The sequence below is a fragment of the Perognathus longimembris genome, chromosome 20 (assembly GCF_023159225.1).
Source record: "Perognathus longimembris pacificus isolate PPM17 chromosome 20, ASM2315922v1, whole genome shotgun sequence".
Taxonomy (NCBI): domain Eukaryota; kingdom Metazoa; phylum Chordata; class Mammalia; order Rodentia; family Heteromyidae; genus Perognathus; species Perognathus longimembris.
This window is the reverse complement of record NC_063180.1, coordinates 30,724,412-30,744,286: the sequence shown is the minus strand read 5'-3', so window position 1 is coordinate 30,744,286 and position 19,875 is coordinate 30,724,412. Positions and strand designations below refer to the sequence as shown.

General features: G+C 43.1%; 1 protein-coding gene and 1 pseudogene across 1 annotated transcript in view; both read right to left on the bottom strand.

Moving 5' to 3' along the window:
* Iqgap1 (IQ motif containing GTPase activating protein 1) overlaps window positions 1-19,875 on the bottom strand; it is a 73,483-nt gene that overhangs the window by 40,195 nt on the left and 13,413 nt on the right. The window contains exons 3-4 of the mRNA XM_048368587.1: window positions 3,497-3,653; window positions 2,209-2,286 (exon numbers count right to left, since the gene is read on the bottom strand). Of these exons, the coding sequence (XP_048224544.1) occupies window positions 2,209-2,286; window positions 3,497-3,653 (235 nt within the window). The remainder of the gene's footprint in view (window positions 1-2,208; window positions 2,287-3,496; window positions 3,654-19,875) is intronic.
* Window positions 4,404-4,831, bottom strand: LOC125367892 (annotated as a pseudogene).

Genomic DNA, 19,875 nt, shown 5'->3' with positions numbered 1-19,875 from the left:
AGTTGCCCCATTTGATGGTTTTGTTTGACCAATCATCAGTCACCAGTTATACAAAAAAAATTACAAAAAATTAGAAAACACTATTGGCATTTAACAAATAACTTCTTTAGGGCCAACACTCATTTCACTGTAATACTGTAATAAAATGCCATAATGCAGAACAAAAATAACTATTTAGAAATCCCCTACTTGGTCAGCCCCCTGAATCCCATTAAGTTTGTAAAGGTGAGGTACAGAAGTTTGACCCAGACCTAGGCAAATGGAACCAAAGTACTAGTTCAATCACTGGCAAATGTCTGAGGATCAAAAGCTCATTCTTTCCAGTTACCATCTACCAATGTAGACTAATTCTCAAATATGCCAATGGCAAGAATGAGAACTTCAGCACTTTGCTCTGAAAACCCAAGGACAAAAGCTAGCTTTCGGGCTGGGAATGTAGCCTAGTGGTAGAGTGCTTGCCTAGCATGCATAAAGCCCTGGGTTCAATTCCTCAGCACCACATAAACAGAAAACACCAGAAGTTGCACTGCGGCTCAAGTGGTAGAATCCTAGCCTTAAGAAAAAAGAAGCCAGGGACAGTGCTCAGGCCCTGAGTTCAAGCCTGATGACTGGCCCCCCAAAACAAAAAAGTTAGCTTTCTGCAAAGACTCAGCTCTGGAACTGGGATGTGGCTTGATTGTAGTGCCCTTGCCTAGCATGCACAAGGCCAAGGGTTTAGTGTGATAGCCAGCACTATGGGAGTTGGCTGAGGGTAGGGGAGAGAAAGACTCAAATCTGACTTAGGTCAGCTCAATAGATATATAGCTTTGTATGTAACCAAGAGCTCACTGAGTAGCAAATTGAACAAAAACATGCTAAACAGGATGTGCTTTTAGCCACTTTCTAATATTCCACATTGAACTTGTATTCTGACTCTTTACTTGGTAACAGAAACATACATTCCCTAAACTCCATCACACAGAAACGGAACAATTATTTCCTTACAGATTTTCCCCAAACACCCTTTCATTTTCACACAAAACAGTGGTCTCATCTATGCCAGACACCACCTCTTACAATCTTAAAATGGTTTTCCTCAGCTTACTTAAAACAAAATGTGCAACTTTAATGTCCTTAGTGTTTAATTAGCATTAACACAGTATGGATTTTTCTATTATAAGCAATGTGGAAAGATCCTTAAAACATATCTTTTTGTGCTTCTCTGACTTTTAGGGGGATGGAGTTGGCAAATTCCTGGTCCCAACTAGGGTTTGACCAGAGTGCCTATGTCAAACACTAACTTAAAAAAGAACAAAAAAGGAGGAGGTAATAAGTTGAACAAGAAATGTATCCACTGCTTTACGTATGAAACTCTAACCCCTCTGTACATCACTTTGACAATAAATAATTATTTAAAAAAAATTAACTACGCCTCTAAGAGTAGCAATACGGCATGGCTTCTGGAAAGGTACTAGCTAGCTGGCGACAGCAATTTCACTAAAGACAACTACACACAAACTCTGGCAAAACCCTCAGAGGGTGCATACCCCCTATCAAAACTACAGCTATCACCAGAGCAGAGAGGGGAATAAATGTCATTGTATTGCCTCTATCATTAGGAACAACAAGAAACAAAACAAAACAAAAAAAACAGCAGGGGAAAAAGAGCAGCCCGGGATTTAAACTCAGGGTCTCACATATGCCAGGCAGGCACTCTACCCACCTGAGCCACATCCACAACTATTTAAAATACGTGATGACCATTTTATTCCTTGCAGATTTGGTTGCTTTAAAGCTGGAAGATGACATTTCCAGTATATTTCCTAAAGTCAATTTTTTAGTCTAACAACCTTGTGACTAATCATGCACTTTTAAAATGGGGAATCTTGGTTGGGAATGTGGCTTAGAGGTACAGTGCTTGCCTAGCATGCATGACCCCCTGGGTTTGATTCCGCAGCACCACATAAACAGAAAAGGGCAGATATGGCGCTGTGGCACAAGTGGCAGAGTGCTAGCCTTGAGCAAAAAGAAACTCAGGGACAGTGCCCAGACCCCTGAGTTCAAGCGCCTGGACTGGCAAAAAAAGAAAAAAGAAAAATTGCCAGATGGTGGTGCACACCTGTAATCCCAGCACTATGGAGGCTCAGGCAGAAAGAGGGAGGGAGGGAAATTTTGAGAACAACTTTATAGGTAGAATGAGAACAGACTAATGAAAAGCAGGTAAGTTACCTTGGGCAATCCAATCTCATCCATGGCGTTCAACCACTGGATCACATTGTCGGTGTGTCTGAAGTGGAGGCCAGTTGCCTAAAAGAAATGAAAGAGTATTAGGCACTGCTGGAAAATATGAAATAAAATCTTATCTTGCAATTAAAGGTCATTTTGCCCAAATTCCAATCCCAAGAAGCCAAACACCAGCTCCTTCACTTAAGAACTATGTGGAGAACCTTCTAAATGCCACCATTCCCCCCCTCATGTTGGAGCTTGAACTCTAGGCCTCAAGCTCTTGCTCAGCTTTTTCACTCACACCTGGCACTCTACCACTTGGGCTATGCCTTCAGTGTTTTGCTGGTTATTTGGGGAGAAGAGTCTCATGGATTTGTCTGCCCTGAGCTGGCTCTGCACTGTGGTTCTCAGAGCTCCTGAGTAGCTTACGTAGTCCTCCATCTTTTACACTCATCCTTTCTCAAACAAGAGTCACACGCCAGGTTCCTTTAGGAGCTCTGTAGACACCATCATTTTGTCCTTGCCAACTCAATGAACAGTCTTCTTTTAGGGCCTGAGTCATAAGAATCAAATGTTTTCTGAGATTGGGCAGCTTTCCCATTTACCTCTAACTTCATTACAGAATAGTGATAGTAACTACAGCAACCTGCTGGCAAATTTCAGCACTGGGTTAAAATAAGCTTTAAAGTAGTAATTCCCCTAAGTTTCTTTTTTTTTTGGGGGGGGGGGGGGGAAGTTCTGGGGCTTGAACTCAGGGCCTGAGCACTGTCCAAGCTTCTTTTTGCTCAAGGCTAGTACTCTACCACTTGAGCCACAGCGCCACTTCCAGCTTTTTCTGTTTATGTGGTGCTGAGAAATCAAACCCAGGGCTTCATGCATGCAAAGCAAGCACTCTACCATTAAGCCATATTCTAGCCCCACTTCCTCTACTTTCTAAAAATGAAAAACTTCATGTAGGACTCTAAAAATTTCTAGATACACCCCCATTGCCAGTTTGTTTCCACCAGTTGCATGGCACTTGCATGGTAGAGAACTTGTGCAGCAATGCACAAGACCCTGGGTTTAATCCCAAGAGAAACAACAAAGAGAACCTCAGAAATTTACACAGCTCAAGTTCCTTTACTGCTGAATCTCAGCTTCATACTCTTTCCTCCAATCTGCCAAGCATTTAAGAAGGCTGCACATGGCTGGAGTAAATACATCTTGCACACATCTCAACAGCTCACACCACAAAAGTGTGCTAACATCCTGGGTTCCCAGAAATTTAAGCCCTGGGAAGTGGAGAGTTCACCTTGTATCTGGTCTGCTCTCGGTCATAGATTTTTTTCAGGGATACCACTTTGGGAGAGAAGAAGTTTCCTAGTTTGGCAAGGTACACTCCATTCCTCAGCCCCTCCTCCAGCTCTGTGGTGGGTGGCAGATCCTCCCCTAGGCACGCCTCCATCCACCTGGACAAAGGAGAGAAACAAGAGAGGGAGGTCAGATTTTTCTTTAGAAACTTCCAAGCCTAATCTCCTCTCTCCTTTACAGTGTGCATAGCAATACTCTCTCAAGACACATTTCCATAGTCATTTCCTAGCCCGCTCCTGCCTGTGAGACCCCTAGCATAGGAGAATGCTGAGAATGAGTGCCGCCCTCTCTACCCAATGTAGCAAGCCCTGTAAACGTGAAGCTCTCCCCAAATCCTAAAGTTATTCCTTAAAGTCCTAAAAAGGGTCACAGTGGCACCTGCCTGTTATATCAGAGACTCAACAAACAGGGATATGGAGGCCAGCTTGGGTAGAAAGTGAATGAAACACCATCTCAATAATAAGGCTGGGCCTTTTAGTACCCTGCTATGTGGGAAACACAAATGGGAGTCCAGGACTATATATCAAGACATTATCTCAATAATATTTTGAGGAAATATTTGCATGTTACCCCACCTTTCTACACCTTCCACAGAAACTTATAAGAAAAACACTAACATACCAACAGATAAGTAACCAAACAACATGTAAATGTACTTATAATCTCATTTATGTGTTTTATATTTGTAATAAATTTCTAACTTGAGTGACAGTGGTTCATGCCTGTTTATGAAGGAGGTGGGTGTCTGAGGATTGCCATTCGAAGCCAGCCCAGGCAGGAGTCTGTAATAAGACTCTTTTTTTTTTTTTCATTTAAGAAGTTTAATAAAATCTTTATGTAAGATTACTTCATTCCTGCATCTTCTCAATTGTTTCTTCCTTATTTGCCTTTTCCTATTCTACTAGGCAGGATTTGGCTTTCTGTTCTAGGATTTTTTTTTTTTTTTTTGCGGTCTTTGTCTGGTTTCAGTCTGGGGGTGAATGCCCATGTGGACAGTGGTGCCATTGGCCTTTTCCCACTGTACCCATTCAAGGTAGATAACATACTTCTTCCTGTAAACCTGGACCACTGTGCCAATCTGCTGACCTTTTTAGTGTCCCTGTATAACCTGAACCTCATCATCCTTTCGGATGGGCATAGATAACACATTGTACATCTGTCTCAGCTCTTTGGAAAGAGGGGAAGACATAATCTTCCTGTGAATGTGGGAGGGTGCACAGAAATGTCTTTTCTCTTTCTTGCTTCAGCTACGAGTGACAAAGGGATTGAACTTCATTTTGGCAGCTCCTGCTTCAGCAATGACCAAAAGGAGAAGTTTATCTCTAATAAACTACTCAGAGAAAGCCAGAAGTAGACCTGTGGTTCAAGTGATAGAGCACTAGCCTTGAGCACAAAGAAGTTCAGGGACAGCACCCAGGCCCTAAGTTCAAGCCCCAAGACTGGAAAAAATAATAATAAAATAAATGTCTAAACTACAGTGTGTGAATTTATCATGCTCTTACAAATTGTTTTTAGTGCTGAGCCCTAGTAGCTCATGCCTATAATCCTACCCTAACTCGGGAGACTGAGATCTGAGGATAAAGGTTTGAAGCCAGCACAGGTAGAAAAGTCTATGAGGGGGCTGGGAATATGGCCTAGTGGTTGAGTGCTTGCCTAGCATACATGAAACCCTGGGTTCGATTCATCAGCATCACATATATAGAAAAAAAGCCAGAAGTGGCATTGTGGCTCAAGTGGTAGAGTGCTAGCCTTGAGCAAAAAGAAGCCAGGGGCAGTGCTCAGACCCTGGGTTCAAAGCCCCAGGACTGGTGCAAAAAAAAAAAAAAGTTTATAAGGCTTTTACAAAAAAAAAAAAAAAACTAGAAGTGGCACTGTGGCTCATGTGGGAGAGCACTAGCCTTGAGTAAAAAGCTAAACAAGGGACTGGGAATATGGCCTACTGTTAAATTGCTCGTCTCATATACATGTATACATGAAGCCCTGGGTTCGATTCCTCAGCACCACATATATAGAAAAAGCTGGAAGTGGCACTGTGGCTCAAGTGGCAGAGTGCTAGCCTTGAGCAAAAAGAAGCTAAGGACAGTGCTCAGGCCCTGAGTTCAAGCCCCAGGAGGCAACAAAAATAAAACCAAACAAAAGTTAAGCAAGAGCTTGAGGCTAAATTTAAGCCTCAGTACCAGAACACAAACACAAAAATAAATTGTTTTTATGCTTCAGAATAAAATTTCTTATATTAGTTTTATATTTTAAAATGAAGAGTACTGCTCAGTCTTCACACACACACACACACACACACACACACACACACACACACACACACACACACCCCGGGCGCCAGTGGCTCATACCTATAATCCTGGCTACTCAGGAAGCTGACATCTAAGGATCAAGGTTCAAACCCCAGGATGGGGTGGGGAGGGAAAGGATGACATTGTCCAAAAAGAAATACACTCATGAGCTGGGAATATGGCCTAGTGGTAGTGCGTTTGCCTTGTATACATGAAGCCCTGGGTTCGATTCCCCAGCACCACAAATATAGAAGTGGTGTTGCAGCTTAAAAGCTAGAGTGCTAGCCATGAACAACAAAAAAAAAGCCAGGAACAGTGCTCAGGCCCTGAGTCTCATAATCCCAGGACTGGTTAAAAAAAAAAAAATATATATATATATATATACACACATATATATATTTATTACCTGACTTAAGTAACTGTAACCCCTTTGCACATCACTTTTACAATAATAAAGTAAAAGACAAAAAAAAAACCTACCAAAACACAGAAAAGCAATAATTCCCTTATTTTTTCCAAATTCTATAGAACAGCCACTCCATTTTATTTTCAATAATTTTACCTTTAAGGCAATTACCATACTGACACATAATTAGGTAATTAGGTAAAGTCTGGTCCAGAGATTTTTCTGGTTGTTTCTATAACCCATGGCAACAAGTTGTTCTAGTCTTTCTTTCAAGTAGAAAAATTAATTTAAATGGCCAAAAAGGAGGTAAAAGGAAGCAAATGTGTTTTCCAGAAGAGCTGTCATGTGACTAACTCAGATACCAACTGCCAGTGGTACAACAAGCAAGCTGAACTCCATAGGGACCTGAAAATCAGGGCGGCTATTGGTATGAAATAGTTGGAGCCCAAGGATACCTATAATATAATTCTTTCCAGTATTTCCTGCTAAGAAGGATGCAGATAAAATCATTCTGGGAAACAATTGCTGGCAACCCCAGCTCTCAGGGGACACTCTAAACTTGGGTTCTCATTAACAGGAACAAACCTAACAACTATAGTCTAAGCCAAGACCTGTTCCAGTCTGGTACATATTAAGACACAGACAAAATTACTTATTTTCTTCTCAAGACACAATGAATGCACAAGGGCAGACTGTGGATAGAAAGCACGGAGACAGCTGGCCATGGCGGCTTACAGCTGTAATCTCAGTACTTGAGAGGCTGAGGCAGGAGGGTAGAGATCATCAGTCTGGGCTACATAGTGAGACCCTATCTCAAGGAAAAAAAAAAATCATTACTTTTTCCTACCAGAGTTAGCCCGATTACCAGAGATTGGCCTCTTCTCTAAAATTACCATATTAAAATAAAAATTGAAAGAAGCATCTTTTGAAAGTGACATCTCTAATTTTTGTCCCCGTCCGCCCCAGCTGATTGCTGTGTGGAGCATTGGCAGGCACTCAGGGGATGCAGAGGGGCTGGGTGCTCCCCCTTATCTACTCAGGGGAAATGATGGGCAAAGCATCAGATCCCACCATCACTCCATTGCAGATCTTTAGTCTCCTGTCTAAAAGCAGTCTCCTAATAACAGTCCCAATTAATGACTACTCGTGGACATTTTCTATAAAGTAGAGTTTTTTGCATCAGAGGAAGAAATATGACAATGAAACCCTTTTGTGCAATGAATAATGAAAACAAACAAGTGCTTACACCAAAACCTATCTTTAACTGCATCATCATTCTTTAAATAAGTAATTCTATTTTGTGTTTTACTACATTGTCCATTGTTTGGAATTGGAGATCATCTTGCCTCAGTACTAGGTATAAACCACTATACCCAGCTACAAGTAATTGTTATGGACCTTTTTGTGTTTTGCTCATTTCTATAAAGCTTTGATTGCACATATTTTAATTTTCTTTTTTTGCCAGTCCTTGGGTTTTTCTTTTTTTTTCTTTTTTTTTTTTTTTTTTTTTTTGGCCAGTCCTGGCGCTTGGACTCAGGGCCTGAGCACTGTCCCTGGCTTCTTTGTGCTCAAGGCTAGCACTCTGCCACTTGAGCCACAGCGCCACTTCTGGCCGTTTTCTGTATATGTGGTGCTGGGGAATTGAACCCAGGGCCTCATGTATACGAGGCAAGCACTCTTGCCACTAGGCCATATCCCCAGCCCTTTGCCAGTCCTTGGCCTTGGACTCAGGGCCTGAGCACTGTCCCTGGCTTCTCTTTGCTCAAGGCTAGCACTCTGCTACTTGAGCCACAGCGCCACTTCTGGCCGTTTTCTACATATATGGTGCTGGGGAATCGAACCCAGGGCTTCATGTATACAAAGCAAGCACTCTTGCCACTAGGCCATATTCCCAGCCCACATATTTTAATTTTCAAAAAAAAGAAAAAAGTTATCTTCTCCTACAGCCACAAATACTCAGGAAATACTTCTGAGTCCTCAGGAGAACAATTATCAGGGATAAAATGTGTGCTGCAGGGGCTGGGAATATGGCCTAGTGGCAAGAGTGCTTGCCTCATATACATGAAGCCCTGGGTTCGATTCCCCAGCACCATATATATAGAAAGCGGCCAGAAGTAGCGCTGTGGTTCAAGTGGCAGAGTGCTAGCCTTGAGCAAAAAGAAGGCAGGGACAATGCTCAGGCCCTGAGTCCAAAGCCCAAGACTGCCTTCCCTGCTTTCAGGGAACCCCTTTCAGGAAACAAGCAAGAGTGGTATTGGAACAAATGCTGGAGGGGAATGCGGGGAAAGTGGAACCCTTCTCCACAGTTGTTGGGAGTGCAAATTAGTACAACCACTTTGGAGAACAGTATGGGGGTTCCTCAAAAAGCTCAGCATAGACATACCCTATGACCCAGCCATACCACTCCTAGGCATCTATCCTGAACAAGAGGTCTCAGGATAACAAAAAGACATCTGCACATCCATGTTTATCGCTGCACAATTCACAATAGCCAAAATATGTAAACAACCCAGATGCCCCTCTACAGATGAATGGATCCAAAAAATGTGGTACCTATACACAATGGAATACGACATAGTGATTAGAAATGATAAAACATTGGCATTTGCAGGGAAATGGTCAAAACTTGAACAAATAATGTTGAGCGAGACAAGCCTAGAACACAGAGAAAAAAGGAGCATGGCTGTTAGGGTCGGGGGGACAGTAGAGACCAGGTCTGCAAAACGAAAAACTTGTTGTCAAATGGAATTTCCACAGGTTTGGGTCAGCAATCTTACCTTATCAAACAACTACTAAACATAAAAAGGTCTAAAATAGACCTCTCAGTGGATCACAATAGCTCAACAGCATGTATATATGTTCATATAAGACAAGGATAAGCAAACACTATTGTTGACGTTATATTTAAAATTCCAGGTGAATTTCCTTTGACGTATGCTGCGTGGCTACTGTATATGTTTTAGTACACTGGGTATTGTATATATGCCTACCTGATCTAGGGAAAGGGAAAGAAAAACAAAAGTGTAAGATATCACAAGAAATGTACTCACGAGGGCTGGGAGTGTGGCTTAGTGGTAGAGTGCTTGCCTAGCATGCATGAAGCCCTCAGTTCAATTCCTTAGTACCACATACACAGAAAAAGCCAGAAGTGGTTCTGTGGCTCAAGAGGTAGAGTGATAGCCTTGAGTAAAAGATGTTTAGGAACAGTACCCAGGCCTGAAGTTCAAGCCCCAGGACTGGCCAAAAAAAAAAAAAAAAAAAAAAACAGAGAGAGAGAGAGACAAACTTTAGGGTATCCACAAGGTGAACGATAGTAATGTTAAGTTATTAACATGCAATGCATGCATATTGCTATCATTAAACAATAAGTATTTTTTTTAAAAAGAGTGGTATTGGAATAAAGTTTTGAAGATAAGTGAGAAAGAAAAAGGAGACTTCTGAGATAATGAGCCAGCATAAAGAAAGCACAAAACCTGCATGTTTGTTGTGGAAATTGTAAATCATTGTGGTTTAGACTTTCTAGAATCTTGGTATTTTATTCTGCAGACAGTAGGACCCACCAGACACTTTTCAGCTGAAGAATAGTCTGGTCAGATCTGAGACTTTGAAGGAACTTGTTCAGAAGCAACTTGTTCAGAAACCAAGATGTGAAAAAACAGGCCTTCATCTGAAGAAACTACACAAACAGAAAGACAGTAGGAATTGCAAAGACAATGTGTGGGTGGGAAGTTACTCAGGTGGAAGCAGGGGCCTGGGGTGTGGCTGAGTGGTAGGGCATCTACCTCAAACACACAAGTCCTTAGCCAGCCCCCTGCCTCAGCCAATGAAAAGAATAAACAAGGAGAGAGTGAAGTTATCAGGGGCTAGGTCTCACTAGGAGACAAGGTCTCACTATATGTAGCCCAGGTTGGCTTGGAACTCCCTACGCAGACTAGACTAGGCTAGTTTCAAATTTGAGATCCTCATTCATCCTCTAAGTGCTGAGATTATAGATGTAAGCCACTATACCCAGTGCATAAATGTAGCTTTAGACCTGGCATTTTCAACCCTAAGTAGACTTAAGATTTAAATATACATTCACACTCACATGAATAGTTGTATACACTTACACACAAAGTATTAGTTATACAATCCTAAAATTAGAAGGGTTTTACAAACAGGTCGACAGAGATAGAAATCAGGAAGGAAAAACTATTTATATGAAAAGTATCTAAATTGTTATGAAACTTCTTTTGTCAGTCGTGGGGCTTGAACTCAGGGCACTGGCACTGCCCCTAAGATCTTTTGCTCAAAGCAAGCACACTACAATTTTGAGCCCCAGTGACGCTTCCAGTTTCTCTGTAGTTAATTGGGAAGAAGAGTCTCACAAATTTTCTTGCCAGGGCTGGCTCTGAAGTGTGATACTCAGATCTCAGCGTCCTGAGTAGCTAGGATTATAGGTGTGAGCCACTAGCTCCTGGCTTGAAACAATTATTATTATTATTATTATTATTATTTTTGCCAGTCCTGGGCCTTGGACTCAGGGCCTGAGCACTGTCCCTGGCTTCTTTTTGCTCAAAGCTAGCACTCTGCCACTTGAGCCACAGCGCCACTCTTGGCCGTTTTCTGTATATGTGGTGCTGGGGAATCGAACCCAGGGCTTCATGTATACAAGGCAAGCGCTCTTGCCACTAGGCCATATCCCCAGCCCGAAACAATTATTTTAAAAACCAAAATTTTAAAACAAACAGGGTAAAATATACAACATACATAGAAGAGCTAACAATCTCATAACCATTATACATTTTATTTATTTATTTGTTTATTTGGAGGGGGGCAGTCCTGGGGCTTGGACTCAGGCCCTGAGCACTGTCCCTGAGCTTCTTTTTGCTCAAGACTAGCACTCTACCTCTTGAGCCCCAGCACCACTTCCAGCTTTTTCTCTATCTGTGGTGCTGAGGAATTGATCCCAGGGCTTCATGTATGCGAGGCAAGCACTCTACCACTAGGTCATATTCCCAGCCCCCTATGTATATTTTTAAACAGTTGAAGTAAAATGACAAATATTTCCTAGAAAAAGAGGCTTGAAATGCAAATAGCAACTCCTAAGTGGTCAGAAATACAATGAAAAGTTCTCAATCTTATACTAAATGAAAAAAATGCAAATTAAGTAGTGATACAACCATTAGCTAGAGACTGCCAGAGATGGAAGAAAATTGTTTTCCAGCATGTGAGGACCCCTCATTCTCACAGAGGTTCCAGAAAATATCTGCCACCATGTCCCATCTACAGTAAATGACAGAAACTTCTATAAAAGGAAAAGAAAAGGTCTTATTCTTAAAAAGGGACTTGGTGGCTTGTGGCAAGGATGACTAAGTAAGCGATGATGCCATCGACCCACAGAAGCAGAGGAGGTGATAGATCCAGATCTGAAACAAGCCCAGCCTCACATGTCAAATGGTGACATCCTGTAGGCAGTGGGAGGGAAAACTAGGTCTGAGAAATAGCAGCATTTTCAGATGGGGGCGGGGGAGACAAGCTCTCCAGGGACTAATGATGGCTGTGGTAGAATGCATCTGGATGGAGGCATGTGATAGCCATTGAGGAAGGAAAAAATTTCAGGAAGATGTCCTCACCTTCAAATGCTGCAAAAAGCTGGTGAGGCTGAGAAATGGATGTGGGCAAATACAGAGGGAAGCCAACCAACCTTCGACCCCAAGAGGGAAGGCTCAGTGGACTGGGGCAGGAGTCACTCATAGCAACCAGAAAAATAACTACTCACAGTGAAGGAGAGGTGACAGATGCTTTTCAGGTTCAAGCACAGGGAGTTTTCCAACCCACCATTCTGTGGATGAACCACTGCTGAAACACAGATTTCCTGAAAAACTGAGGGTTGAGCCCTCAGCTACTGCACAAAGCAAACAAGAGAGCCACCTTAAGGATTTTTTTTCCTGATTGTAAGGACTGGTTTTTGCTGGCCACTGCTGGAAGATAGACACCTAGGAAGCCTGCCCTTCTCCTCATGCTGAGTCTTTGGGGTTCTCTAAAAGAGGGGAGAAGACCATATGCAAGAAGGAGGGTTAAGCTCGCTGCATGAGAAAGGCAAAATGGGCAGCCTTCCCGGGCACTGGCCTTCAGATGAGCACTGCTGGACATGGGTGTGGTCAGCCACACCTGTGTTTCTGTTGCTAGTATTGTCTGATTTACTGCATCAACAAACAGAAGACATACTAATGTGCCATTGTTATTTTTTTTTCTTGCCAGTTCTGGGCCTTGGACTCAGGGCCTGAGCACTGTCCCTGGCTTCTTTTTTGCTCAAGGCTAGCTAGCACTCTGCCACTTGAGCCACAGTGCCACTTCTGGCTGTTTTCTATATATGTGGTGCTGGGGAATCAAACCCAGGGCTTCATGTATATGAGCCAAGCACTCTTGCCACTAGGCCATATTCTCAGCCCTGTGCCATTGTTAATAAAAGACAAAAATTAAGTAACAACAGGGAAATAATAAAGGCAAGGAAGAAGCATAGTGATGCATGCCTATAATTCCAACATTTAGGTAGTTGAGGCAGGAGAATCTTGAGTGCAAGGCCAACCTGGGCTATATAGTGAGACCCCAACTCAAAAACAAAAACAAGCTAGACACAGTGATTCACACCTGCAATCCCAGCTATTTGGAAGGCTGAGATATAAGGATTGAGGTTCTATGCCACCCAGGACAATAAATTCCATAAGACTCTTTATCTCTAATCACAAAAAAGCTGGAAGTAGAGCTGTGGCTTAAGTAGTAGACCACCGGACTTGACCAGAACAAAGCTAAGGGACAGCTTCTTGGCCCTGAGTTTAAGTTCTAGTACCAACACATACATTTTTATTTGTTTTGTTTTTGTTTGTTGGCCAGTCCTGGGCCTTGGACTCAGGGTCTGAGCACTGTCCCTGGCTTCTTTTTGCTCAAGGCTAGCTCTCTACCACTTGAGCCACAGCACCACTTCTGACCATTTTCTGTATATGTGGTGCTGGGGAATTGAACCCAGGGCTTCATGTATACAAAAGCTCTCTTGCCACTAGGCCATATCCCCAGCCCACACACATTTTTAAATAGGAATAAAAATGGAAGGATGGGAAAAGTGTTGGGAGATGGTGTTATGTCCAGGGAAAGTTTTGGTTGTTGTTAATTACTGTGGAATAAGCACACAGTTGCAGCCTGCAGGAAAGAACAAGAAAGAGGAAGACTAGAAATATAAGTCAAAGAGCAACAGCATTAGCCTGGTTCTAAAAGGCAGAGGTGGCAGCTAGCTGGAGAAAGCAGCTAGTTCGAGAAAGGAGCCCACCCTGCTTTTTCCCTGAGCAGGGGGAAGGAAGTAACAAGGCAAGAAGATGCATTAGCTAACATCTCTAGCTTCTGCTTCCTGTCTGTATGTACCGCAGGGTTAGAACACCTACCCCCAAGGTTCTTGTGGGGATTACCTGAGATGGCACACAGCACTTCTAGGCACTAATGACGGTGGCTATGTGTGTGCATGTGTGCAAACAGCTACTTCTCCAGAAACAAACCTACTTCTAGAGTCTGACATCCACAATTACACAATACTAGTTGGCCTAGTCCTACACATAGCATTTTCAAAGGGAGTAAATACTTGCTGTACTAGCAAGACAAGGAAATGGTAAGCCTATGACAAGCCCAGACCCAGAGCATGTGCTTTATAAGAATGGGGTGGAAATCGGAATGAGGGGTCTGTGAGGAGGAAACCAGCCCAACGGGTTCAGGGGAGCACATGACCTCAGTGGTTTCCAGATCTGCAATACAGAAGGGGAACAAGGCAATGCCGGAACGGACGGGTCACAGCCACTGAGATTCAGTTCCTCCAGGAGCAGCTCCTCCGTGCCACACCCCTACCCCCAAGGCAGGGTTATCCTAGGCTGAAAGCTCCCCTTCAACTGGTCCTGCTGAGCCACTCACACAGCAGGCCCAGGGACAGCCTAGACTTTCTTGGGGTGTGGAATGCAGAGCACCAAGTATTCTGATCCTGAGAGGAGGGAGGGGAGAAATGGCCCCTGGCTTGCCTGGGGGCTGAGAGAACCTGAGGGCCAAGGAAGACAGTGGGCAGCCCTCTGGCAATTCCAGAGGAAAAAATTAATTACTGAGCAGTAAGGGTTAGGAGGAGGGGCTGGTGGGGGGAGAGGAGCCACTGAAAACAGCTGGGCAGTAATTCAGCCAAGAACTGATTTTTAAAAAAGCTCATTTCCCAAGCCAGACTAGCACAATGAGAAATCTTGATTCTATGTTTTCACATACAAATTAAAAGATTCGAAATGTAAAAATAAGTAAAAAATGGAAATGCTTTTTCTTAACTAATATAAATTAGCTTCTGTGATTATTTGTACCTAGTACAAGAACATTCCTGAGCAAAGCATTTCATTACTAACTGAACTAGATAAATTCAGATCTCTTGCCAAAATTAAATGTCTAGTTTTAATTAAATAGGCTCCCTGGTTCCTCTCTTTTTCTCTCTTCTTTCTTTCTCTCTTCTCTCTCTTCTCTCTCTCTCTCTCTCTCTCTCTCTCTCTCTCTCTCTCTCTCTCTCTCTCTCCCTCTCTCCCTCCCTCCCTTCCTTTCTTTCTTTCTTCTCAGTCTTGGGGCTTGAGGGCCTGGGCACTGTCCCTGGCTTCTTTTTGCTCAAGGCTAGCACTCTACCTCTTGAGCCACAGTGCCATTTCTGACTTTTTCTGTTTATGTGTGCTGAGGAATCGAACCCAGGACTTCATGCATGCAAGGCAAGCTCTCTACCACTAGGCCATATTCCCAGCCCCGGAAATACATTTTTGACATGAAGTTTTCTTCATGAAGAAGGCAAGATATGCTGCAGAGATGAAGTAAGACAATTACTGAAAGGACCACTGAACAAAGAAATTAGGTCATGATGATCTGACCCAAAGGTGAATTAGGAAAAGGAGAGCAGGAAGAATTACGTCCACAGGACTTACATAAGCTGACAAGAGGTTGTTCCTTGAAGGAAAAGGGAGAGAGTTCAGCATTAAGAGAGTAAACCTGGAATGCACAGGGCTGCTTATGTACTGAGGAGAAAGAACCAGCAGGTTGCAATTAAAAAAACACTATAGAAAGGTAAAAAGGGGTTAGGGTTGGGAGCATGTGTGGAAGGCTGAGTCCTAGGGGAAACACACTTCTGTACACTGCTGTAGGAAGGAGGCCAATGCGACCTGCTAAATGAAATGGGACATGCATTTCTTAGAGCCAAACTTTGGGACATTGGTAGAGAAAACATGTCATCCAGCCGCGACTAGGGCTACAGATGCCTAAGAATTAAGGTATGATCTCTGGTCAGCATCATCCTCAGTCAGTCCTTGAAATGCGACCTCTTCATGAACTCTTCCAGGATCTACCACCCAAACAATTTCTTCCCCTGTGTCAAGGATCTCTGTATTTTTTGCTTCCTGGAACAGGTATTTGCTAATTTGTCTTTGCAGCATGGAGCTCTAACTACTAAAAGACATAAATGGTTCCTTTTTCCTTTCTTTCTTTTTTTTTTTTTTTTTGCCTAAGGAATCTGCTACTTCGGGTCTCAATTCTAATCAAATATTTAAAAAGAAAGAAAACTACATCAAGTTCTTCTTATCATACAGCTGCAATCCCCTTACCTACCACTTTCAACACAACTGCATTAACTCAACCCACTCAGGTTTCTGAGCATCTACAACGTGAAAAGCACTGTGGTCAGAGGTGTTACTGGGTAACAGAAGTAAAAAAGGCTCCAATCTTATGAAGCACAAAAGTCTATGTACCAGTGGGGCCTGATGGCTCATGGCTGCAAATCCCCGCTACTGAGGGGGCTGAGATCTAAGCATCGAGGTCCAAAGCAAGCCTGGAAAGGAAATTCTGAAAGACTCTTATCTCCAATTAACCACCAAACACCAGCCAGAAGAGGAACAGTGGCTCAAGTGGTAGTGTGCCAGTCTTGGGGAAAAAAGATAAAGGACAGTGCCCAGGCTCTGAGTTCAAGCCCTAGTACTGACATTAAAACGTGTCTATGGGGCTGGGAATGTGGTCTAGTGGTGGAGTGCTTGCCTGGGTTTCATTCCTCAGCACCACATATGCAGAAAAAGCTGGAAGTGGCACTGTGGCTCAAGTGGCTGAGTGGTAGCCTTGAGCAAAAAGAAGCCACGAATAGTGCTCAGGCCCTGAGTTCAAGCCCCAGGACTGGCCAAAAAAAAAAGACTATGCTTTGCCCCTTCCCTTACCACTTGAGTTTGTCTTACAAAATGCAGCCATACAATAATCTTTCCCTTATCTAAACTCTCCCACAGTAATGGCTTGCACCATTTTCTTATCAATCCATCATATACAGCCTAGTGAATGACATTTAGACCTTTCCTTCCTCCATGATGGGGTAATTTTTCTTCAGTCCTTTAGGCTGTCTTTTCGGGCTAGATGTTGGGTAATTTTTCAAATGTTAGGGTCCTGTCTATCCAAGTAACCTATCTGGATGGCAAGAGTACAGTATAGCTTTGAATCCTTCTCAGCTCTACCACACTTTTCTGAACAACAGAGCTCAGAAATGCTTTTCACTTACTTTAAAGTAATGACTTTAATGTATTCTCCCCAACTTTTAAGCCATGTCAAAAAAAATGAGCAATGAAATATTGCTCAAGCCATTTGAAATAAAAATAGCTTTTCAATACAGAGATGAAAATAACCATTCTTTTTTAATAGCTTGAGAAATATTTAAGTATAGCAAAAACTTTCCTTTGAATCACTACACAGGTTGTGGCTTGAAAATCTGCAACTCACACTCATCCTGAAGCAGCTCTTCCATTACAAATAAAGGTCTTAGTTGGGCACAGTGGCTCAAGCCTATAGCCCTAGCCACTTGGGAGATCCGGGGATCCCAGTTTGAGGCCAGCCCCAGCAAAAAAGAAGTCCCTGAGACTCCTCAGGGGGTTTCTTTTTTAACTACAATTTTCAAATTCTCTATTTTAACTATCATAGCATGCAAGACAGTGATCAATTTCCAGAACTTTTTTGTTTTTACCAAAACACTTTTACCCAAAAATTCCTGAACCTGCAGTCTAGTTCAGTTCTCCACCTACCCTGCAGGAGAATCACAAGCATGCTCAAGTGTAGAGCTCTTGGTCCTTTGGCCCCCAATGCCCACGGCACCCACACCAGTGTGCTCAAGGAGTCCAGGCGCCCTAGCCATGGCCCTGTTCTCACTCCTGTGCTCAGCAGCTTTCTTACAGTGTGCCTCCCAGATATGCCACTCGGGTTCTCTGCCCAAAACTAAGTCACCAGACAGAATTGATGATTTCTTCTTTCCCTTTTGAATAACTAATATGTCTGCACTCTTCCATTTTTCAAAACTACATTCCAGTCCCCCACAGCATCCTAAAGATGGTATTCACCAGGGACTACTAGTGTTATGCATTGAGAGTGCAAAGGGGAATGGGAAGAATTTACAGCAAAGCACAAACAGCTGAGGAATGACTGTGAATAAACGTGTCCACATTCTTCTGTGAAGCAGGCTCTTAAATCCCTGACTGACAAGAGATGGTGTTTCCAAAAGGAGAACGAAAAACAGGGACACTAGAAAGACTGTGTGTGAGAAGATTCTGTAGTAAACTCCAGTTAAGCAGCTCTGACTAGATTCACCCAAACTTCCTGAATCTGTATAGAAAAGCTAGCCACATAAGTTTTCAAACCCCAAACCTACACTCTTTCAGCAAGAATAAAATGTGTCAGTTTGGCAAGTCTGTACATCTCTTTACTGTCTTTTTTTTTTTTTTTTTCCAACCCTGGGTCTTGAACTCAGGGCCAAGGCACTGACTCTGAGCCTCTTTTGCTACCACTTGAGCCACAGTGCCACTGCTGGCTTTTTCTGTTATGTGATACTGAAGAATCGAACCCAGGGGTACATGGATGCTAGGCAAGCACTCTACCACTAAGCCACATTGCCAGCCTTCTTTAGACTTTATGTCAAAACTGTTCACCCAAACCTGTCTCCTCAACCTGTTTAACATTACAGCACAACTTGCCTATAGCATACTGGGGAACCCTGGCCATCCATTTCCCTCAAGGGGTATTTAAAAGCCCTATGGTTCAGAAGATCAAGGTCACCCTAGCCTTCCCATTTAATATAAAACCTTAAGGCCTTGGCTCATACCAAATGGAAGGGCACACTCAATAGCACACTGTTGAAGACCAATGGCCATGCTCAGAGTTTAGGACAACATCCAAAAGTTAGAAACAAATTGAAATAAACTGCAAATGGATCACAGAATTAAGAGCTGAAACTCTTTACATCTGAAACACACTCAAAGAGGACCAGGGGCGTGGCTCCAGTGCGGGAGCACCCTTGCTACAGTAGTACTTCCTATTTCTGGTTCTAAAGTAACGGACAGCAGTTGTACACAGGCCCTCGTTAATAAGCAGAGTGGCATCAAGGAAATTTCACACAGAGCATTACTTTTATTTAAGGAGGGAATTCACTCCGAGGTTTCTGTAACCCCAACATCAGTCTCTAACCTCTCTACTGCCACAGTATGGCAGCATTTGCCTGGACCTCACATACATACTAATTTCTCTGTCTGTCTCTCTCTTCTGCGTCGGTGTATGTGTGCGCATGCATACCTGTACCAGGACTTGAACTCAGTGTCTGGTACTCTGCTTTCTTACTCAGTTGGTGCTCTACATTTGAGCCACACATCTAGCCTAGCATTTTCATGGTTAACTAGATAGAGATGGGTGTCTCACATCTCACAGATTTTTCTGTCCAGGTTGTCTTTGAACCTCTATCCTCTAGGTCTCAGCTTCCTAAGTAGGTGGGATTACAGATGTGAGCCACCAATGCTTGACCCCATTCTCTGAATTATTCCCCTGTTCTTTCTGTTTTTGTGTCTAGGATCTCATAAGAAAAACATTTTTAATATTCTGTGTTGATGATCAGTGATTCCAGCAACAGCCTGATTTTTTTTTTTTAACATTATGGGTAAATCCCTACTGCAATAATAGTTTTCCTTCTCTCAGTCCCAAATGTCTGACCCAACAGCAGCAAACCCCTGGGTTGGCAGCTGCCTCTCCAATGTTCCTTCTGCTTTTCGTTATGATTTCCAGTGAGTCAACAGGAAGGTATTCTGAGTAAAGAAGAAATAAAGGCCTCTAGACAAGTCTGTCCTCCACCCACAGGCCCCAAAAAGACAGTTCTTGCCAAATGAGCCAAGGCAATTTCCAATCCAGTTTGCCACTCCTGTCTATATGAGGTCACTACTGAGCCCACGAGACACTAGTAGGAAAGAAATCTTTCCTAGCTGGATCTGAGGCAGTAACCAGGTTATGAAGATGGAAAATAAGAGGACTCCAACTACCTAGTCAGATGCAAAACGGGGGGGGGGGGGCACTTTGGGACTTGCCTATAATCCTAGCTACTCAGGAATCTGAGATCCGAGAATACAAGTTCCAAGCCAGTCTAGGCAGATAAGTCCCTGAGTAGACAAACCATGGCGGCTCTTATATCTCCAATCAACCAGAGAAAAGCTGGAAGTGGAGGTATAGCTCAAGTGGTAAAGCATTACCTATGAATGGAAAGAGCCAAGCAAGAGTGCAAGGCCTGTAGTTCAAGCCCCAGTTCTGGCACAAAAA